Source organism: Rhizopus microsporus (assembly GCF_002708625.1).
Source record: "Rhizopus microsporus ATCC 52813 unplaced genomic scaffold scaffold_8, whole genome shotgun sequence".
In the NCBI taxonomy this organism is placed as follows: domain Eukaryota; kingdom Fungi; phylum Mucoromycota; class Mucoromycetes; order Mucorales; family Rhizopodaceae; genus Rhizopus; species Rhizopus microsporus.
Genome location: NW_019671923.1, coordinates 852,937 through 874,012, shown reverse-complemented (window position 1 = coordinate 874,012; position 21,076 = coordinate 852,937). Strand labels below are relative to the sequence as shown.

General features: G+C 37.2%; 13 protein-coding genes and 1 non-coding gene across 14 annotated transcripts; 5 read left to right on the top strand and 9 right to left on the bottom strand.

The window, feature by feature from the left end:
- Positions 1–250: 250 nt before the first annotated feature.
- Positions 251–958, bottom strand: RHIMIDRAFT_292049 (uncharacterized protein; the record flags this gene model as incomplete). Its single annotated transcript, XM_023613861.1, has 3 exons — positions 852–958; positions 697–786; positions 251–643 (listed from the first exon to the last, which is right to left on the bottom strand). Coding segments are annotated over exons 1-3 (567 nt in total), but the record flags the coding sequence as incomplete, so codon positions are not given.
- Positions 959–2,045: 1,087 nt separating this feature from the next.
- RHIMIDRAFT_195048 (uncharacterized protein) lies at positions 2,046–2,687 on the bottom strand (the record flags this gene model as incomplete). Its single annotated transcript, XM_023606022.1, has 1 exon — positions 2,046–2,687. A coding segment is annotated over one exon (642 nt), but the record flags the coding sequence as incomplete, so codon positions are not given.
- Positions 2,688–3,563: 876 nt separating this feature from the next.
- RHIMIDRAFT_283169 (uncharacterized protein) lies at positions 3,564–4,044 on the top strand. Its single transcript, XM_023613115.1, has one exon. The coding sequence runs from the start codon at positions 3,618–3,620 to the stop codon at positions 3,813–3,815; it is 198 nt and encodes a 65-aa protein (XP_023466444.1). The 5' UTR covers positions 3,564–3,617; the 3' UTR covers positions 3,816–4,044.
- A 374-nt stretch (positions 4,045–4,418) lies between these two features.
- RHIMIDRAFT_202568 (uncharacterized protein) lies at positions 4,419–4,622 on the top strand (the record flags this gene model as incomplete). The annotated part of the gene is made up of 1 exon (XM_023606622.1): positions 4,419–4,622. A coding segment is annotated over one exon (204 nt), but the record flags the coding sequence as incomplete, so codon positions are not given.
- Positions 4,623–5,074: 452 nt separating this feature from the next.
- RHIMIDRAFT_t31 lies at positions 5,075–5,158 on the top strand. Its single transcript has one exon. It is a non-coding gene; the product is annotated as a tRNA-Leu (tRNA).
- A 2,869-nt stretch (positions 5,159–8,027) lies between these two features.
- Positions 8,028–9,083, bottom strand: RHIMIDRAFT_251660 (uncharacterized protein; the record flags this gene model as incomplete). Its single annotated transcript, XM_023610869.1, has 1 exon — positions 8,028–9,083. One exon carries the CDS (start codon positions 9,081–9,083, stop codon positions 8,028–8,030), a length of 1,056 nt encoding a protein of 351 aa, XP_023466442.1.
- A 361-nt stretch (positions 9,084–9,444) lies between these two features.
- Positions 9,445–11,272, bottom strand: RHIMIDRAFT_237651 (HD-domain/PDEase-like protein; the record flags this gene model as incomplete). Its single annotated transcript, XM_023608795.1, has 3 exons — positions 9,445–10,770; positions 10,820–11,158; positions 11,216–11,272. 3 exons carry the CDS (start codon positions 11,270–11,272, stop codon positions 9,445–9,447), a joined length of 1,722 nt encoding a protein of 573 aa, XP_023466441.1.
- A 139-nt stretch (positions 11,273–11,411) lies between these two features.
- Positions 11,412–13,380, bottom strand: RHIMIDRAFT_251658 (malic enzyme; the record flags this gene model as incomplete). Its single annotated transcript, XM_023610868.1, has 6 exons — positions 11,412–11,976; positions 12,022–12,146; positions 12,196–12,558; positions 12,606–13,001; positions 13,055–13,260; positions 13,317–13,380. The coding sequence occupies 6 exons, from the start codon at positions 13,378–13,380 to the stop codon at positions 11,412–11,414; spliced, it is 1,719 nt and encodes a 572-aa protein (XP_023466440.1).
- A 449-nt stretch (positions 13,381–13,829) lies between these two features.
- RHIMIDRAFT_251657 (uncharacterized protein) lies at positions 13,830–14,963 on the top strand (the record flags this gene model as incomplete). The annotated part of the gene is made up of 2 exons (XM_023610867.1): positions 13,830–13,958; positions 14,004–14,963. The coding sequence occupies 2 exons, from the start codon at positions 13,830–13,832 to the stop codon at positions 14,961–14,963; spliced, it is 1,089 nt and encodes a 362-aa protein (XP_023466439.1).
- A 174-nt stretch (positions 14,964–15,137) lies between these two features.
- Positions 15,138–16,169, bottom strand: RHIMIDRAFT_287704 (MRG-domain-containing protein; the record flags this gene model as incomplete). The annotated part of the gene is made up of 5 exons (XM_023613497.1): positions 15,138–15,280; positions 15,328–15,494; positions 15,554–15,901; positions 15,952–16,031; positions 16,059–16,169. The coding sequence occupies 5 exons, from the start codon at positions 16,167–16,169 to the stop codon at positions 15,138–15,140; spliced, it is 849 nt and encodes a 282-aa protein (XP_023466438.1).
- Positions 16,170–16,567: 398 nt separating this feature from the next.
- On the top strand, positions 16,568–17,268 carry RHIMIDRAFT_283160 (uncharacterized protein). The gene is made up of 2 exons (XM_023613114.1): positions 16,568–16,882; positions 16,953–17,268. Exons 1-2 carry the CDS (start codon positions 16,739–16,741, stop codon positions 17,058–17,060), a joined length of 252 nt encoding a protein of 83 aa, XP_023466437.1. The 5' UTR covers positions 16,568–16,738; the 3' UTR covers positions 17,061–17,268.
- On the bottom strand, positions 17,079–18,291 carry RHIMIDRAFT_136254 (60S ribosomal protein L18-B). The gene is made up of 3 exons (XM_023605612.1): positions 18,189–18,291; positions 17,712–17,798; positions 17,079–17,652 (listed from the first exon to the last, which is right to left on the bottom strand). The coding sequence occupies exons 1-3, from the start codon at positions 18,189–18,191 to the stop codon at positions 17,197–17,199; spliced, it is 546 nt and encodes a 181-aa protein (XP_023466436.1). The 5' UTR covers positions 18,192–18,291; the 3' UTR covers positions 17,079–17,196.
- Positions 18,292–18,384: 93 nt separating this feature from the next.
- On the bottom strand, positions 18,385–19,770 carry RHIMIDRAFT_283157 (alpha-ketoacid dehydrogenase kinase). Its single transcript, XM_023613113.1, has one exon. It carries the CDS (start codon positions 19,749–19,751, stop codon positions 18,564–18,566), a length of 1,188 nt encoding a protein of 395 aa, XP_023466435.1. The 5' UTR covers positions 19,752–19,770; the 3' UTR covers positions 18,385–18,563.
- A 141-nt stretch (positions 19,771–19,911) lies between these two features.
- Positions 19,912–21,055, bottom strand: RHIMIDRAFT_283156 (uncharacterized protein). The gene has a single exon (XM_023613112.1). It carries the CDS (start codon positions 20,751–20,753, stop codon positions 20,076–20,078), a length of 678 nt encoding a protein of 225 aa, XP_023466434.1. The 5' UTR covers positions 20,754–21,055; the 3' UTR covers positions 19,912–20,075.
- Between the last annotated feature and the right edge of the window lie 21 nt (positions 21,056–21,076).

The window sequence follows — 21,076 nt, the reverse complement described above, 5'->3', positions numbered from 1 at the left end:
ATAAGATACGAAAGGTATTTAAGCAATCTTGCTTCAAAGTTTTCGACTATGCAGTTTGTGTATGTGGTCGCTAGTTGTACACATGCTTCTGAAAGGCATTGGCTAGTTCCACTCGCAAGCTTTTTGGTATATATGATGCTTCCATGACTTTGCCTAAACAAATTCCAGTTTTCAAGTAAGCCTTCTGGAAGTGCAGCACTGTTTGTCACTCGCTTATCCATAACTAATTGACATATTGGATACCAAAAATTTTGTTTAAAGATATGATTCGAATGGACTTTTAAGTTCAATGTGTACTGGTTGATTAAAAGCTGAGCTCTGAATACCACTTGCCGCGTGTCTTCACATGCAGAGATGATCCTAGACTTCAAAGCACTCTGGTAGGAACTGTGGGCACATTGATCAAACGGTAACTTTCTTGTGAGTGCTTTAAATTGTTGTCCCAAATTTCGGCTAAAAACCTCGTTTTTTGACAACATATGATTAGGGCAATCTGGAGAGCGTGCTGACTTATGGCTATTTTGTTTACAACTACTACAAACAATCGATGAAGAACATGCTGCTGTTTTTTGTCTTTTTGCTTTTTGTTTTTCTTGCTTCACGCCTGAACTTTGTTTTCTTTTTTTTCCAGTGGATGTTCCAACTTTAATAAGAGATATAATAAGTTTTGAATATTAGTTTATAATGGTGAGTTACCATCGTCTGCAGAAGCTTCTTTATAAAATTTGCATTTATAGTAACTTTTGTTGGCATGTCCATTCTCCTGGCAGTCTTTACAAATCATATCTATATTATATACCAATGTATCAGTGAATATTTTACAAATGCCATATGCGCTATATGAGATTTACCTTCAAACGCATCATCTATGTCTCCTGTCAATTTTCTTTTATTAATGACTTGCTCTTTCTTCTTTTGAATAATGTTTTTAAACATGTCAATATTGTTGTCAAAGTTGAGTAAAAAGAGAAAGAAAAGAAGAAAAGTAATATGTTCATAATTTCATTTTATTTTGGAACTTTTTGTGGTCAGAGACAAATGTGGGTCAAATCAAGAGGCCATATGAGTTCTTCTAAATGATTGATGCTTACTTTATTACATAGTTGTTCTTATCGATAGAGTTTCTTTCACAAACAGGTCCTTTTCAGTTGCTTCTGGCGACTGACCACAGCTACTCAACTGTGTTTAGCTCTGAGGAAGAGGGTGATACACTTTTTCTCAAAATTATTGGCACACTTTAAGAAATCATAAGCACTGTCGTATTTACCCTATAAATGTTTAACCCTGTCGCATGAGATTACTATAAATCTCTACTCTAAAAAAGAGTAATACAAAGAGACTGACTACAAAACACGCTATTATCTAATAATGCGACATACCCAATTCTTATGGGTCATAACTAAATCGGTTATTTAATAATTATGTCTTCATATAAAACGACGCTGTTTGTAATAATGAGCTCTGTCTTATCTTATATACAATAAAGAGGTTATATAGAGACTCATCGACTTATACTTCCCTATCACTTCTTTATATATTCAAGACATATCACAAGCACGAACTAAAATGTTCCTAATGTCTTTTATGCTTCTATGGGCAGGACGCAGGATAGTCTCTAGCTTTGTTTTGGCTATTGCTGTCTTTCGATTCCCCATGAGCTGCTGAAGTACTTTTTGGTTTGTTAGCTTTCGATTTGGGAATAATGGAGATCTTGCATGCTTGTGTGGCAACTTGCACAAACATTACCTTTTTCTTTCCTTTTTTGATCTTAATATTCTCTACTTCACTCACCCTTTTTCTCTTGGTTCTAACTATAATACACGGATGATGCTTATGAAGTCGAAGATGACTGAGATTTTCATTTTTTACCTTTGACTATTGTTTGATTTTTCTCATTTTCTATTTGTTTTTCTCTCATACATTGCTTTAAGTATATTACGGAGTTGATCGCGCATTTTGTTTAAAAATACGAAAGAAGAGTTATAGAATAACAATAATTGTAGAGGGTGCTAATCACGTAATGAAATGCTGGTGCTATTAACTGCGCTTCTCAAGGTTAGAACAATATCATGAAAGCTTCTGTCACCATACTCAGTGGGAATGATGGCGGCAGCCTCTTCCATGGTCGGCAAATTTTGGGTGCGTCTATCACCTCCTTCGATTAATCGCATTCTCATATTAGAAGAAATAACTATATCAGGTGAGGCGTTGTTGTTGTTAGCTGAGTCATCGCTGCTCTCTCGCTCATTCAATATCTCATATGCGTGGCGGTAAATTTGGGCAAATGGGTTACACTGCGAGAGCATGAAGGAAAGCTCTCTTATGATCTCAGGATCAAGATTGCTATTTCTCTCTGAGCGTCTTTCAGCTGCATATGATGGGTCGTATATGTAAAGCTGAGCATATGAAAGGTTGGAATTATCATCACTGGGAAGTAAGGGGCCTTGGAGGTGATAAGGTTCACCATGAATTTGAAATGCGTGCAGACCACCTCTGCTGTTTTCATTGCTGGTTCGTTCCTCAGAAGAAGCAATGTTACAATCTAGCGAGGTGAATGCAAAGGTGGCGTTGTATTGACGCAGGTTGTCCTTGAACTGGTGTCCTATAGCATCTGTGCGAGCGAGTAAGTCTTTCAAGTACCCAGGTAGTTGTGCCAGGAGTGGCAGTTGGACTAAATCCTGCTTACAGTATGATTCCCAGACAGGGCTGCTTTGCGAAGAATTCTGTTGTATTTCATCTATCCAATGCAAAGCGTGGCAGTTTGAACATCCCTTGTCCATTCTCCCCAGCTCCAAAAGGCGAAGGCGGGATAACTGTGAGCTGTATGCGGCTGGCATTCAGTTAGCATGGTCAGATCTGGGCCTGCCTCTGGGTCTACTCTCAGCATCAACGGACTCAGCTGTTCTTCTTGGTCTGCCTCTAGGTCTAGTGGTAACGCCAGCTTTTTCTTGTTGGTTTTCGGCACGACGTCTGCGGCGAGATGCTGCAACTCTTTCTCTGCATGCTTGTTTCAGTATATATATTAGAGTGATATATTAGAGTGATATATTAGAGTGATATATTAGAGTGATATATTAGAGTGATATATTAGAGTGATATATTAGAGTGATATATTAGAGTGATATATTAGAGTGATATATTAGAGTGATATTAGAGTGATATTAGAGTGATATTGGAGTGATATTGGAGTGATATTGGAGTGATATTAGAGTGATTAGAGTGATTACATGTCTGATTGTAAATTAAAAAAAGCTTTACTTTGCTTTTATTTTGTCATTATCCCATCTTTCTCTTTTAAAAAGGAGCTCATCAACGTTTAATCCTTTTCTATTTTGTTTCTAAAGCAAGTATAAAAGTGTATTGTAACCATTAAATATAGCATTTACAGTGAGCTAAAAATCCGTTTCAGTGATTTCTTTTGTGTAGCTCCCACTTTGTCTAAGTGTCTCCTGGAAATTCGAAAAAACGCATAGCCCTTCTATTATTGTTAATTGTTTGTAATAGTTAAATAATCCCTTTTTAGCATATATGCAAAATTTCATAAGTATATAAACGCACTGAAACGCCTTTCTTTCTACTATCTTTCCTAATAACCTTATACATATTTTTCAGCTTAAATGACCCGTTCTATGCCTCAAGGTTTACAAAGCAGCTTTCGCTCCCTTTTATATGAATACGATATGTCATTTGAGGAAATTGCCCAACGTTTATATGTATTCAAATATACTGTTTTGCGTTATTGTGATGCATGGCGTATTGTGCGCCCGGCTAATCTTGATAGAAGATCTGCTGTTTTAAATGGAACTAGCAGGTGATTGACGAAGAGAATAGTGCTTACTAGCGATTTCGAGGCTGGTGTGGAGGTTCATCAGCTTCTCATGACTCTATATCCAAATCTAACTTACTTTACTACCTTGAATGCACTGAAGACTATCGGTCTCAAAGCCCACCCAAAGAGAAAGATACCATTTTTATCAAAGCACAGAAAAGGGCGCCTGAATTGAAATTTGGCGCATAGGAGCTAGACTATACATGACTAGCGAAAGGCAATTTGATGAGTCAAAAATCAACATCTGGGACTCGAATGGTATCGAATGTTACTGGAGTTTATCTACAAGTGAGCTGCAGCCGCACCGCTTCACACCTGCTGTTAAGCATGGAGGCGGAAGCCTGATGGCATGGGACAGTATGGCGGCACATGGAATAGGGTGTATTTGCGAGGTCTACAATGGTAGGATGAACGCTGAAGACTACGTCCGAATACTTGATGGAGACTTAACAGGCACCTCAAATTACTGCAATCTGTGTAATGAGGACTTCATATTTTAGCATAACAACGATCCGAAACATACAGCAAAAATGATCAAAAAGCATTTACATGACGAAGGGAGTATACTGTTCCTCCCTGGCCAGCATAATCTCCAATTGAGCACATTTGGAGACATTTGAAATTGAAATTAGCAATATACGAACAGAGAGCTAGAGGCGTTCACGAGCTTTGGGAAAGAATGCAAAATGAATGGAATACATTTGGCGTTGATATATGCTGTAAATATATAGACAGTATATCCGCAAGAGTGAAAGCTGTGATAGATGCGAAAGGTGGAAACACCAAATATTAATGACAGCTGAAAAACCGTCCCAGTAGACTTTTCATTTTTAAGATGGTGTATTTAAATCTAGTTGGTAATTAAAGTACTGATTTCACCAAAGAGGCTAATAAATAATATAACACGAAAGGACACGTAAGCTGCTTTTATTTCTTTATTTACAATGGTATAAGCAGTCTTTTGAAAAACGCCGGAATGGTTTTTTAATCCCTGTAGTGTGTAAAATTAATGACTTACAATCTAACATGTTCCCAACTAAATTAATAACAGTACGTAATGCTAAATATAGAATGAATACAAGCAGTGTCGTAAATTCTTTGCCAAGTACTTTTGAACCTCTTCTAGTACAGGCACTCCCATTAATCAGCTATTGTTAAAGGAAGGAATTTGTATCTTTGCATCACGTGATAATCACGTGAAATAGATGCAATAATATAATTTTAGACCTCCAACAAGAAAGACGTGGTATCATGACCGAGTGGTCCAAGGTGTTAGACTTAAGATCTAATCCGCGTAAGCGGGCGTGGGTTCGAACCCCACTGATATCAATACCTTTTACACTGAATTTTTGTCGGAGATTGTATTTTTGATGACATATTAATATATTGAAATGCCGACACGTGGACTGATGCATATCGCTTTTGTTTTGCTTTTATGGTGTAATGAAACAGACGATGACGATGCCAGTCGCTTTGTAATGTAACTGTGGTGTTTGTTGAGTCGCTTAGCTTTAAAGGAACAAGAAGTCAATGATTAACAATTTGGACCTTTTTATTGAAGAGAAAAAAGAAAAGAGAAAAAAAAATTTATTTGGGAATATATTTAGAAGAGATATTTGGAACTGCGATGCCACTGTTACTGGCGATACCAGAATGCACATGGTGTTGTTATATGATATGATTATGTTGTAGTGTAATTACTGACTTTTTCATGATTATTATAAGTGTAAATATTAGTATTATTGTATGTTTGCATTATATATTAAGTACAGAGTTATTACACCTACCCTGAGAGAGACGCGAAGTCTCAACCAAGAGTTCTGTTATCTTATTGTTTGTACTCGAGCTTATAATGTATTATATATTTATATCACTAAAAACGTAGGTGACCGAGATGGTATAAGCTTCACAACCAAAGGTACCTTTTTTTCAGTATAGCTAAAACGAAAATTGTCGGCATAACCAAAAGTTTTATTATGTTGAAAAGGTTGTAAAGATAAACATGAATATTCTACATATTAAGTGATTCAATTCAATTCATCAAATCCTGTATTTTTAGTTCATATATAATGTGGCTCCTGAGTAGGGTATTTAAACGGTTTTTTATAAAACGAAAAAGTAATCCTACGGTCATCATAAGAAATATAAATAGCCATATTCCCTTGTTATCTCTTTGAAATCATTCACTAATTCATGGAATCAATCATTCTTTATATCTTGTATTCTTTGCAATAAACAGATTCTACTGCTTTTATAAAAGGTCCTTGGTCTTATTCTTAATTTTCTTTATGGAGACTCTTTTAATAATCTGATCAATTGACTTTGTAAGATCTGGTAGTCGCTCATAAACTCAAGTTATCATCAAGACTATACCTAAATGTTTGTTTGATTATATAGATTCAGTATTCACATAACAAGAAGCGATGTACTTAAGAAGAGTCTCTTTTTTGGTTGTTTATATCACCTGAAACAAGTAGACAGTTTAGCAATGAGGAAATCAGTTCCTAAAAGAAGGGTCAGTCTTGAGGGCATCAAAAAGGATATCTATCCCTCAAGTTGTAGTATATTTCTTACTCTTGTATTAAATTCAAAAGCTATCCTTAACTGACCTACTCATCATAACTCTGTAAAAACCGCCCAGTGAAAAAGTAAAATGGTACGTAGGCTGTTAAAGCAAACGGATTTCACGCCAATAGTCACGGCATCGAGATATCCTCCTTTAAAAAGGGGAAATTCCCGCTGATCATAAGAAAGCCGCCTTACACTTTATTCACACACTGATAAAAAAAATGATAATTTCAGACAACAAATTAGGCAACAAAATAATAATAAAAGAGAACCTACAAGAAACAAAAGAATGGGATATAAGAAAAGATTAATAAATCAGTTGCTTACATTAATATTAAATACTTACATTATAAAGAAGAAAGTTTATAATAGAAAAAGAGAAGCAAGAAAAGTGAGTAAATGTATGGGAAATTATCAATATCTTACCCGAAATGTATCCTGAGTTGGGCTGGCGATAACCAGATCGGAGAGAGCAAGCAAGAGCGATCAAGTGAGAGCAAGAAAGAGAGCGACCAAAGGAGTGGAAGGGGCTGAAAGAGTGTTTGAGACCAAATTTTGGTAAGAACCAAACTACCCCCAGCTAGAACCGGGTTAGCTTCGATTTTACGACTGAGGTAGTGACTGTAGCTTTGTTGTTGTTCTTGTTTTTAGCACTTGTGTAAATGTGTAAGAATAAAAGCAAAAAAGTGTTGAGTCTTTGTTTTATCTTTTTATTAGAAGTAAGAGGAAGAGCTCATAGCAAAAAGAAATTAGGTTGCTTAAAAGAGGTCAGAGTACTAAGTAAGGTACATGTAATCAAGTCAAATGTAATCTCACACGTAAAGATTAGTATTAGACGTGGTCAAATATGACAATGGTCTATAATACTACACGTCAGTTTCTTCCAAGGGCAAAGAATATAACATATCTTAGGGCTAGCTGGGGGATAGCTGATCTTACTTTTTGGTCCAAAGAAGCAAAGAAGTCAAGATCAGATTATTTATATGAAGTCTCTAGTAACTATTTCAGTTACGTCTTATTCATAAGTGATGACCACATTTATCTTCTCTTCTGTCAAAAAGACAAAATTTATTGCCTTTTTAATAATAAAGAAAAGATTGATAAGCAACTAAAGTGCAATTGTTATTGATTTTAAATTTTGTGCGAATAATTTCTGAAAGCTGCCTTATGATTAGACTGCTTGGCCTTAACACTGTCGTAGATAGCTGTAAGGTAATATTAATGATATTAGAGTTGCTGTCGCTGCCAAAAATATACCTGGTAACCCAATTAAAAGTGTTTTTGAGTAAATGAGGAGTATTTATAGCGGATTGATAAGGCTTTTCCGACTAGATATACAACCATGTTGATAGGATGAGGCACTGGGTGCCTAGAAAAAGGAATACACCAATACCACCAGACTACTATTTGCCATCCAGACCGTAAGTAAACGATTTATTCAGTCAAGAAGGTTGTTCAAACGTGTTTTTTTTTTTTTTCGCATATTAACATTGACATGCACCAGGTCACTGCACAGACTAAACAATATAGCTTTATTTTATATTAGAGTTAAAAAAATGACTACAGTATACATTATGCAATACTAGCAGATGGGGATATTATTTATAAGACACTATTTACGAAACTAAGATTAAGAAAACATTTTGGTAAATCGCTTGCCAGACTTTTTCAACTTTTCCTGTATTTTTGTAGAAACTGAGGGTTTGAGTGAAGGTTTGGGCGAAGGTTTGGGTGAAGGTTCGGGTCCATTGGATACTGAAGCTTCGGCTGCTTTTTTGTTTACAGTCTTTTTCCTTTTTAAACGAATAGATGAAAATCTATTTTTACTCAAGCTTGAGCTTGATTTTTCTGGTTGGGGCATAATATTGTACTCATTTACGATAGATACGTCCTTCAAAGGCTGTTTCTCTTCCAGGGTAGGTGTGACGATTTGCTCAAATTGATTCTTTGGTGTAGTATAACGTGTTGCATTCGTCTCACTGCTTCGTCGAGAGCAAATGGATGTAGTTGTTGATAATTGATAGGACGGTAATTCGTCAGATGATCCTTCCTGTTGCTGTTGCTCCTCTTGTCGTTCATGCATAGACGTTGACGACTGCTCTGATTCAGACGAATCATGCTCTGATGGAGATTCGTCTTTTCTTGTCAGATAAGGCTGCTCGTGCATTAATTTGTCATTGCCAACGTTTTCATGCAAAAGACTGGTTGTTATGGTAAATGGGATCACTTGTTCCATATCACTGTTAGGTAACACTGACATCACATGGAGCTGCTTAAGTGGCAAATAATGACTGGATGCATCGTTGCTTGCTTGAATTGCTTCATGCTGATCTTTTGATGGTTCCTCTTGGTCCATTGTTTGAGGCAAAGGGACCATGTTTTTTTGTTGGACTATTTCAGATAGGGTAGAATCTGTCTCTTCTTTTTCCATTGTTGCGATTGGGACAGTCCCTGTTTGTTTTACTTTAGTTTCAACTACTGCTGCAGGTATATCTTTTTGTTCAATTGATACATATGAAGATGTATGCATATGCTCTTCCTGCTGCATCATTAATGGTGAATCAATGGACCTCTGCTGTTCTACCGTTGGCGATATGCTTTCTTCTTTTTGATCAATTAATAGAAGTGATGTAGCTTCTATTTCTTGGGCTATAAAATGTGATGTGATATCTTTTTCATCAGTCATTTTATTCTCACAGACAGTCAAAGGACATTTGATTTCATGTGTTTTTTGTTGTATGACCCCAATTGAATCTGTTTGATTTGATAATAGTGGCTTTAAAAGTGTGAATAGTACAAGAACGGTAAAAGAAAGGGAGAGGGTGATGGTAGAGAACCAGTCCTTTTTCTTTAAAGACAAGGTAAATAATGAAATGAATTCATCTGTAAGACGAATGGTTTCATTAGGCCTTATAATAGACGTTAAAAGATAGATATTAAAAACCATTTTCAAACAGTTCATTTTTTTAGTATACAAATACACGAAAAAAAAGGAAAAAAGAAAAAAAAAAAAGAGAGAGAGAGGTATGTTGTACATAAAATAATATTTAATCTCGACTACTGCAAGCGTTTATAGTAACTGATTTTTTTGTTATTTTTCTTATTGGACTGATCGTCTTTATCTTTCTCATTGGCTCTTCACTCTTTCGTCTACGTACAATCTCTGATCTCTTTCTATCTTCAAATGCTTCACTGTGGCTGACACTTCTCACCCCCCAATATTTTCGTTTATTCTTGCCTGTGCCCACGGTTCGTTCTTCTAGTTCATCAGGGATAATAACCATGCCTGCTGCCACACTGACCCTTCTGCCTGTTGGATTGATGATCGGTCTATCATCTGGAAGCATATTCGATGGTAACCTTTCATTCCTTCCTTCATTTTCTTCTATTTTAACAGTCTTGGCTAATTCTTCTTCCATTTTTAGCCACTCTTTACGATTATCAGCCAATGTCTTTAGTAATTCATCCGCTTTTGGAAAAAATGCAGCAAATATTTCGAAATAGGGGCTTACGACAAAATCGCCAAATTGTAAACCAATCGTTGTTTGGCTCACCTGATCTCTATCCATATTGGGAGAAACTGGTAATCCATGAGCCTTTTCTGCTTCTCCTTGACCAAAGAACTCTTCACACACTAAATTAGACCAGCTTTTACAGATGGGCCAAGGTCTAAGAGCATTACTGATATCTGCAGCATGTAAAATGATTTGACATAGGATGAGTCTTTGCTGAGGTTCCATGATGTAATTCGGCGGTGTATACGTTGTTTTATCCTTCACTTTTATTGTTGTATTCATAGCCCCTGAAATTTCCTCATCATCCTCATCGTCTTCGTCGTCTTCTTCATCCTCATCTTCTTCTGGACTTGCCGGTAGTAATGGCATGTTCTTTAGGTAAAGTGGGATCGAGTCTTCAAAATAAGATTTTTTTCTAAAATAGTCAATGGCACTTTTTGCACCTTGATTTGTAAATATATCTTTGATCTCTGGTTCATTGGGCGATTGATCATCATCGTCACTTTCATCTTCATTTTCTTCAGCTGTTGAAGGTAAGGTTGGTTTATGCTTTTTTTTACATGTATGCTCTTCATGATCGACAACGAGTTCTAATAAGTTGGCCAAGTTCTCTTGTAATTCATAATGGAATATCATGTCTGTTGCTAGAATCATCTTGATGATAGATGTTCTCATTTCGGACTCTGTTGTACGTAAACCAAGGAGTGAACTTGTTTTTTCCAACTGCTTTAGTAATTTATGTTTGGTCAATAGATCCATGGTCAATGTACATGAGTAACTTTCCAAAACTGATTTGTTGGAATATCTTTTGGCTAATTCTGTATTTAAATTAACTTGATAGTTGTTATTTTTGCCAGGCTAAAGACCCATTAGTCCATAAATATGAGTAATAATAATCATACTTTACATGACCAATATCATGGCATAGCCCAGCAATAAACAAGGCGGCTAGATCTATCCTTGAAAGATAGTTTGCTACGTCATATTGACATACCATTTGATAGAGTACAATGGCCACATCTACTGCATGATAAAATGAATGATACGCGTTTGGTAAATAGCCGTGATCCACATCAATTAAGAAATCGAGAAATTCAGATGGTGTAACACCGATCGAATCGCATAAACCAAGTCTTTCAGAAAAACCAAGGATGTACCCGTACAGCTCTGCTCTTGATTTATCCAAGACTGTAAAGTGCTGCAGGTTCCCTATTTTATGGTTCTGATCAGCTATTTTGATCATTTTCTAATAAAAGAGAAAAAGTTACAAATGATAAGAGTTGGCATCTATTCTCATTCTTACACATTCAATAGTAAAAAGATCTTCTGCAGATAATGTGTTATGCCTCAGTAAAAGCATTTTAAATAAAATAAACGAGGAAGAAAGGAAAAAGATTAAAAAAGGAAACTTTTTTTTTATCTGCACTTTGGTTTTCCTTCTTATTTCAGTCTCCGATTAATTCACATATGGTGAAACAGGTTTTTATTGAGGGTTTTGGTTATAAACTTGCATGAATTTCCGAGTATAGTGTCCCATATGGGTCATTCGTAGGTGACCACATATGAGATGTAACATAGTCTTCAATATTGGTCATGGAAACTGTTGCTAGGTTTTCGTTGATAGCTTCTTGACATACAGCAGTTGCCACACTACAAGAAACAGCACGGATACGCTTGAGTGAAGGGTAGAGCCAGCCTTGCTGACGTTCCTCTACTGTAAGCGATTCGGCTAATGCTTTGGCTGCAGCATATATCATGCGGTCTGTGATATGACGAGGACGAGATAAAATTGCACCTAGACCTAATCCAGGAAAGATATACATATTGTTGCCTTGACCAGGGTATCTGATCTCTCCTGTGGAAGGGATTGTATATGCAGGGAAGGCTGTACCAGAGGCAAAAATAACACGATAGTCGGTGGCTTCCATGGCTTGTTCAAACGTGCACTCTGCTTGTGTGGCTGGGTTAGATAATGGGAAAATAATCGGTTGTTGATTCAATTCACCCATTCGATGCAGCACTTGCTCATTAAATGCCCCCGTCGTGGATGAAAGACCGATGAGTCTATAATGTGTGAGAGAATGTAAAATGTATGGTACATATACTTACATTGTTGGCTTCACGTAATTAACAATGTCTATCAATTGCTTGTATTCTTGCTCATCGTTATCCTCTCTTGCATAATACACCTTATGCTGTGCAAGCTTGTCTCCTCTACTTTTTGTGACTAGACCCTGTGGCAAATGAGTATACACATGATGTGATGATATAGTGAATTCTTACCTTGGAGTCTACAATCCAAAATAAGTTTCTGGCTTCTTCTTCGGATAGTCCATGCTCAAATTGGAAATAGTCTTGTATCTGACGAGCTACACCAATGGCAGCAGAACCTGCTCCATAGAACACAATACGGTGGCTGTTTGGTGACACACAGTCCTCAGCCTGTACTTTACGGATAGCATTGATGATGCCTGATAAAATGACTGCCCCTGTGCCTTGAATGTCGTCATTAAAGCATAGAATTTTATTCTTATACTTTTCGAGTAAACCAAAGGCGTGCTCGGATGACCAATCCTCAAATTGAAGAAGCAAGTTTGGATACACTGTATAGAGTGCTTGTATCACAATGTCGACTGTTTCATAAAACTATATATCTAAATTAATTGGTCTAACAAAGTAAGAAGCTTGCTTACCTCTTCGTCATTAGGTCTCTTTTGCTTAAGACCAATGTAAAACTCATCATTTAACAATTTTTCATTGTTTGTTCCCAAGTCAAGGATGATGGGTAATGTACGTCGAGGGTCAATTCCAGCACCAGCAACATAGAGCTGTAGTTTACCAATGGGGATACCAATGCCATTTGAGCCGAGGTCACCAAGACCTAGAATACGTGAACCATCTGAGATGACAGCAATCTGAGGATCAAATTCGGATTTGTAATTCTTTATCGTTTGGATGAGTGTGGGGAAATCTGCCTTGGTGAGATATAATCCATCGGGCACACCAGGTGCAGCCAAGAATGGGTAAATGGTAGAGTACTCAAGACATGCTGTGCCTACAGTCGGAGTGTAGATGATGGGAGCAAGTTCCTAAATGACTCTGAATTAGTCATAGCAAGGTGAATATGAAAATAACAGTTTACCTCCAATTCATCCATGACAATCTTGTAAAAGAGACGAACATTACTTGTTCTTAACTGAGCCAATAATATATATTTTTCAAGCATATTTGATTTTGATCGAAGGACGTGTAGACATCGCTTCTTTTGAATGTCCAATGTCTCTATTTTTGCAGGTAAAAGACCATTCAAGCCAAGCTCTTGACGTTTCTTTGGATCCATTGCGGTGCCTATAAATATATCAGTATAATGGGTTACCACATAGATAAATCAAAATAAAACGTACCTTCATTAAGATAGCCTGATCTGGCCAAAAGGCTTTTTGATGGTTCTTTATTATCAATTGTCATAAGTAAAGATGTTGATGATGATGAAAAAGCGCATATATAAAAAACAGAGGTATTTATACTCGTTATTTTTTGATAAGCATGAAGGAAGTCTATGATTGGTAGAGTAGCAAGTTGAATCACATTGTAATAATCATTTCTTATTTGCTTATTTTCTATTATCACATGCATTGATTCCGAAGACCCATTTGATGGCGCGTGCTTGCCTTGACTGACCCTGAAGGCAGCCCTCGATCGTCATTGAAAGTGCGCTGTCAAATGATTTGTTTGGCCGTTTCTTTTTTTTTTTATATATTTTTATATAAATGACAATCACTGAAAGCCTTGAAACAGAAATAAAAAGAACTTCTGTTAAAAGACTTGTTGAAGAAGAAGAAGAAAGAGGAAAGGTTGCTTCCAGCTTTAAGAAATTACGTCCAACCGAGCATCCACGATGGCACAATCAATCATACATGTTATTTCTGGCCTTAAGGCAGCATCCTGATCACTGCTTACCTCGTGCTCAACTGATCAATTCAGCACTTGAATTAGATATAAAAATAAGCGCTGAACTCGGCTTGCCTCGTGTGTTTCGTAGCAAGGTATGTTGATTATATGTAATTAAACTAAAATTAACCTTGATTCAGACACCTGCCAATTCTGCTTCAGCCTCATTAACAGTAAACAGTGATCGTTATTTTATACCTTTTAAACCAGAAGGAAGCAAGTCAACCTGGTTTAAGTTGGCCTATGAACCTGGGGATGAAGGGAAAGCAGTTCAAGAATATCAGAAATGGATGAAAAAGTTGATAGAGCACGATTGGCCTTATTGCTTTGGCATTCCAAAAGTGATCAAAGAAGTGCCTGAGGACTGTCAAACACCCCCTGTGACAGACACAGAAATGAAGAGGGAATCCATTCCAAGTGAACCAGAAGCAGTTACTATGCTTACACCTATTTCTGATGTCACAGAGCCATTCAAGTCTGAGACAGATAATGAAGAAAAGAGAAAAAGCAGAAAATCACCTTCACTCAAAACAAAAGTCGTCCACCCTCCTATGCCAACATACACGCTTGATGAACTGGACTTGAGTGATATTCCTGGTTCTTGGAAGGATATTGTCTATGTAGCTCCGTCACGTATTCCAGGTGCTGGTTTGGGTCTCTTTGCTAAACGAAAGCTACCTTATAATGCCCCCATAGGCTTCTATTTTGGTGTGCCCATGACTGAAGATGAATTTGATTCTCTCAAGGACCGTGTGGGGCGATCGTCTGAATACTCCATCATGTACCGAAGAACGGTCTTGGACGCCACAGATGAAAGTGGCCAACCAGTGACTGATCCAGAGAATCCAAGATATTGTCCTTTCCATTTTATGAATGAAAGTGATGAAAAAGGAGCTAATATTTTGTTTGTCGAAGGCGTCGTCGTTAATCAGGTTATCTGCTGGACAAAGCGAGATATTCAACCAGATGAAGAACTATTCGTTTGGTATGGAAGAGACGTGGACAGACATTGGGGCTCTCGAAAGAAGAAGAGGCATGGTCAGACAGACAAGAGCAAAATTGCCACTGATGACGATGGTAGTGAAATGAATAAGAGCTAAGTTTTTTTTTTTTCTTTTATTTATACAACTGTGTTCTCTCTGTCTTTTCCACAACATATATATGTAAATATCTAAATCCTCTCCTTTCATAAATCCCTCATAATGCATTTTACTCGTATGCGTGCAAATAATATTAATAAAGAAGCACGTAAAAAAAGAATGAATGAATGTTTATTATGCCTTTGTTTGATAATCATTTAAAAAGTAATCCTTTTCACGTTCCTGCATATAGTTCAAAAAGTCTTCAAAACGGCTCTTTAGTTCATTCTGTGTCTCTGCATCAATGCTTGCTTGTGCCAAAAGATTGGGCATTTCAACTATAACATATCAGTCATGTTGTATTATAAACAAATTATATGTTTACCAAAGAGTCGAAGTAGATGTTCAGCACCATATATGCTACTAGGTTCTTTATTTGCACATAGTTCAGTATATTGATCATGTTCATTTCTATACAATAAGAGCGATCCTAGTGTCTTGTTGAAGTATAATCGTATGCCCTTTATAAATTCATCCAATACATCGTCTTTTCTACAGATCAAATAAGGTGTGTCAGGACCCTTATCTATAGACGCACATATGCTTCTTACACAGGATATTGATTCTTGTATTCATCTAGTATTTTATCTACAGTATATTCGCCTGGAATATTTAAAACAAGTCGATTCTTTGTGATATTTTCCCAGTCATCTACCAGGATGCCTTTGAGTGTCTCTGGCATGATCAATTTAAACTCTATTCTTCTCGTCTCTTCCTCTGCCCTTTGTCGTTCAACATCAGAGTCACGATATCTTTTTCTACCTCTAGGCTCTGTTGATTCTCGTGTTGGTGCTCGTGATGTCTTTAATCGCGCATTCATTTCTTGTAACTGCTTTTGTTTTTGACGGTTACTTTCTGTGTATTTCAAAACCCTGTCTTCTGTAATCCATTCATCCCAACTACATACGAGATTGAATGTATATATAAATAAAAGAGATGTTTCACTTACGTTTGTTTCCAGCCTTTGTAATGTACAAAGTACATGTTGACTTCTTGATCATCCTCTTCTTTTTTCTCTCTTTTGATAATCTATACATAGACTGTTTATAATTACACATTAAATAATGACAAAAGGTCTATTGCCTTTGCTTCATATATAAATGGTCCATGATAGCATAATACTTTTTCGTCTTGTTCAAAGTTGAATTCTTTTGATTCCTTTACCATTGTTGAGAAACAAAAGGTTTGGAATAAGCCATAGAGAAGGGAGTTAAATTCAGGTGCCGCTGTTAGACTGATGTTATTTTTACGCGCGTTCATGCAAGAGTTGTATATACATATAATATTTTCTCTTCAGTCAAATGAATCATTCTTTTAATTATAAGCTTCAAGAGAAGAGAAAGGAAAGAAAGAAAAAGAGTTTTTGTTTCAACACATGTATTCTAGGTGAGACGTCCCTTTGTGAAAGCAAATTGAATGGTGTCATTATTTATCTGACTTGTATTATGACAGTAGTAGTAGTAGTAGTAGCCCTGAAATGTGTACAATCAGCCTTAATAATGACACATAATCAAGATGATAGGCAAAACGTCATGAATTGTAATAAACAATGAACGTAGTTTAAATAATATGCGACGTGAACAAATGGCGCCAGCCTTAGTGTCAAAGATACCAAAATTGTTTATCGTACCATTATGTAATTGGTAACACAAGCCAGCAACCTTGTAAAGATATAAAGCGCAGTTCATTTTTCCACGTCCTCTTATCGCTCTTTTTCGCTTTCTCATCATAAAAAAATGTTCTCTACTGCCGTTCGTACCTATTTAACTCGTCGTTCTATTCACATGACCTCTGTTGTTCGCAATGAAGGCGCTACTGCTGGCTCCAAAGGCTTTGGTGAAAAAGAAAAAGCTGCTGAAAACCAATGGGCTCGTAAACATGTAAGTGATTGTGTTAGAAAAACATGCAGAGAAAGAGAGAAAGGGGAGGCTAAACAAAGCATATCTGTAGGATGCTGAATTACTCAAAAAGTTAAGAGAGAACTTGGAACAACAAGAAAAGCAAACTGCTGAAATCAAGAAACAGTTGGCTGAATTGGAATCAAAGCAAAAGAAATAAACATGTATCAATAATAAACTTTGTCTCTGTACAAAAAGAAATATTGTATTTACTTTTATCTCGTTCATTTTTTCTCTTTTTAAACAATCTTACACACATACACATACACACGTATTGTTCACGAGCGGGTCGTCATTTAAACCTTGAAGCCACGAGAAGAACGCTTACCACGAGCACGTTCGAACTTACGGCCTTCAGAACGGACATAAGGCTTCTTGTTCTTGTGAGGACCGAAGCCAAAGTGTTTGGCAGCTTCACGAGCGTTCTTGGCACCACGGATGAGGACGGTGTTGGCACCAGTAGGGGCACGGAGAGCCAATTGATCCAAGGTCAAACATTCACCACCAGCCTTCAAGATACGAGCCTTGGCAGTCTTGGTGAAGTGAAGAGCAGCAACAGAGATCTTGGGAACTTCGAGGAGACGGCTGTCATCAGTAACAGTGCCAACAATAACAACAGTGCTGTTGCTCTTGGCGCTACGAACAACGCGAGAGAGACTGACAGGGGGACGGTTGACACGAGACATAAAGAGACGCTTCAAGACGACCTTGTTGAACTTGGCATCAGTGCGACGGGCAAGGAAACGGTAAAGCTACGTTGTAATGATCAGTCAGCAAAAAGAAAAAAGAAACTCTTGTCCTCTCTTGTTACCTTGACCAACAGGGCCAAGTAGACATTGTCGGACTTGGGAGCACTGCGGTTAGAGTTCTTAACGTGATGACGCTTAAGGTCAATACCCTAAGAAATAATATTGTCAATCAACTATTCTGGTGCATTATTCTTTATGCTGCAACTGCCGTATAAACACTATGCATTTGTTGTTGTTGTTGAATGTTGGCTGTGTAAGACTATTTGTCTTTATATTCTTTTGGTCTCATTTACTGCTTTATGTTTCTCTTGTTTTGAAAACATGTTGTCTATTTTTATCATCATTAATGCTGACATGTGTGTGTGTATGTGTGTGTGTGTGTGTGTGCTGTGTATTTACAATCCAACGATTGAATTGCAAATATATATGTATACACTATCTACTTTTTCTAAAAAGATCCATGTGCATCCATCTAATATATCATCCAATCTGCATAGTGTTTATAGGGACCATTTTGCGTTATTCGAATAGTGTATTACCATTTTAAACTACTAGGAGAAGAGGACGATTTCAGGTTTCGCTCATGCTGCCATCAAGATATCACTTTGATACTTCTTCGAGACTTGACGTCTTGCGGACCGGGCGAAAAACTGATTCTGAGTTACAATTACGAAATTCATGCTGCTGCCGTTAAAACTATGCTTGTGTCAGCAGCTTTACTTGGCATATGTTCTGTTGGTCAGGGTGGCAGTGAAAGGGAGATATTCTTTTTTGTATAGTATAGATGCACTTTCCAATTCAAACATGCCATTAATTTTTAAATGAGTGCGACTTTAAGTAGAGTGAGTGTGTTTATTATAGAAATATATGCATATATGTACAAAAAAAAGAAAGGGTCGTTTATTCATATAGATCTACATAATGGCACCATCCAGGGGTGAATCGTTATTATGAAGATTTTCATTTTGAGTACCTAGCCTTGGGATCTTCACATAAGCGTCAGTACCATAACCCTCCATTGTGACCAATTGTAGACTTCCACCCCAATATTCAGCATACACCTTACTCATAGGTAGACCGATGCCCAACCGAATAGTAAGATTTTTCTCTTGTTCAGTCAATTTTGCTTCTAGTTGCTCTACTTGCTCCATATTCTTATGGTTTCCATAAGACCATATATTGGCAAATCTATTTTTGGCCAATCCTCCTCCCTCATCTGATATACGAAAGAGAATATCAGTCTCATTTGAGCAATATGTCACTCTAATCGTCTTCTTTTGGTTCAAAATGGTATGTCGCATAGCATTTGACAATAGCTGATAAAGTATATATTCGATATGATCCGACACATATGTAAATTCGGTATCTTGGCCATTAAACACTACCTCAGGCAGATCTTGTTTGTTGTTCACGAGCCTCACTTTTACCGCATGATCTTGCACTAGCTGGACACATTTGGAGAGGGTATCGTAGGACGAGCATCGGTTAAAGATGGATTTTTTCTTTCCCGATAATACCAAATGATGTTCTGTAATCACGCGCCTTGAAATGCGTGATCTAAGGGTAGCATCCATAAATCGATCTAGCCTATCCATGGGCATGACAGATTGATAATTTTCCTCACATTCATGAAGACCCTTGGCTAATTCTGGGATGACGACCTGATGAGCATCAAGCGAACTTTGAAGCACTTGACAGAACGCATCATTCTCTTCTCGGCTCTGAATTTCGGGTATTTTACGTATCCTATCAAATGCTTGCCAATAGAGGTCATAGACACATTGGATATGAGGGTTTGTACCCATGATATATGGCAACTTTTGAAATTCTCGTATACGATGAGCGATTCGAATTGGAAGCTCTTGACGCACATAGTTGGCCGATTTGAGTAATCTTTCAGTATTACAATGCCTTTCATAAAATATGAGCTGCCGTAGGGTTAAAGGCGTTGGGCTTCGTCCAAGATAATTGTCTAGTATCTTGTTCATATAAAAATGCTGGTTATCGTTTGTGGGTGAAGCATGTTGGATCGTAGGCCGATGACACACTGCTAAACTTGAATAATATCGGCTCTTTGATGTAGCTTCTTTTAATAGACGCATTATTACTGCTTATATTTACAAAAAGAAAAAAAAAAAAAAAAAGAAAAAGAAAAAGTGAAAGTGTAGCATAGGTCAGAAATAAGTATGACTCAAAGATATATTGATTGGCTAATCTGAGAATTAATTGTTATGCAACGCTCTTGAAAGTAAAGAGTAAATCACATGGCATATCGCTTTACTTGCAGGAAGATCCTTTACCTTTTTCAGGGGGATAAACAGAATATGTGGTGATGGTTTGAATTGATCAAATTAAGGCCACATTTAAATATGTACCAAAAGGAAAACACATTTACAAAGTGCTTTTATTAAGTATATTTACAAGTATTAATATGGATAGTAGCTGGGAGGAGGATATGCATATTTTTGATTTACTTCCTCTGCTGTCAGTCGTTTTGTTACAAATGAGATTTCCCGAATAGTCTTTGGTGAATACTGATTTGGGTACTGTCGCCCCATTGATTTAAATTTACGAACATGAATACTCATGCATAATATCAGAGTAAACGGAAGATAAACAAGTAGACTCTCGACCAGGATCCAAGCCGCTAGTGGATATCCAAAGGCTCCATAGTGTATCCATGCCAATATACACATGCCTGCAAGTGCCATGGAGAACAAGGTTGGCACGCAACGTAAGAAGAGTGTATCGTCTCTGTTTTGGCGAATAGTGCTTGACGCTGAGCTATTCCATATCACAATGCAGTTCGTACTCGAAAGTATAAATAGTATGGTTATACAGATGGCCATACCCAAATCTCGTGTCTTGACCGAAGACATTCGAAACGCCAATAGTTGTAAAATGATACAACAAAGCACAACCAAAGCGTAAATAATCAGGATCGCGATGCTCGTCCAATAATTCCACGGATGAAGAGGCTGTTTGCGTTGCCTTACCGGGAATCCTTCCTGCTTTTCAGAATCACGTAGATAGATGCTACGCCATCGTTCTCGGTTATTAAGGGCAGTAGCAACTTGTCGGATAAATAAAATTTGAGCTTCCATGATGCCAAGGAATACAAGCAATGAAATCACGGGTAGGATGTTCAATGCAAGACTTTTACTCGCCCATGTCTCGGTTAGTATGTAATTGTAATGAGCACTAAGCATGACAATCAGTGCAATGCTTGTCAGTATGCTAAAAAGAACAAAGGGTAGTAGTAACACATGGTGGCGGCTACGAATGACAAGAGCCAACGAAAGTGCCGTAAAGAATATTGCATAAATCACCCAAGCAATTTCTTGTGCAGTCAACATAACGTAAGAAAAAAAAAGAGAGAGAGAAAAAGGAAAAGCTTTGCTTAAATAATAGACTGAAAAGAAGAGAA

Bases quoted from the DNA above. Each gene is read 5' to 3' on its own strand.
- RHIMIDRAFT_283169 (XM_023613115.1), top strand. From the start codon at position 3,618: ATGACCCGTTCTATGCCTCAAGGTTTACAAAGCAGCTTTCGCTCCCTT.
- RHIMIDRAFT_283160 (XM_023613114.1), top strand. From the start codon at position 16,739: ATGTTCTCTACTGCCGTTCGTACCTATTTAACTCGTCGTTCTATTCAC. The intron at 16,883-16,952 runs GTAAGTGATTGT...GCATATCTGTAG, and splicing joins ACCAATGGGCTCGTAAACAT to GATGCTGAATTACTCAAAAA.
- RHIMIDRAFT_136254 (XM_023605612.1), bottom strand. The intron at 17,653-17,711 runs GTAACAAGAGAG...ATTACAACGTAG, and splicing joins ACTTGGCCCTGTTGGTCAAG to CTTTACCGTTTCCTTGCCCG.
- RHIMIDRAFT_283157 (XM_023613113.1), bottom strand. From the start codon at position 19,751: ATGCGTCTATTAAAAGAAGCTACATCAAAGAGCCGATATTATTCAAGT.
- RHIMIDRAFT_283156 (XM_023613112.1), bottom strand. From the start codon at position 20,753: ATGGAAGCTCAAATTTTATTTATCCGACAAGTTGCTACTGCCCTTAAT.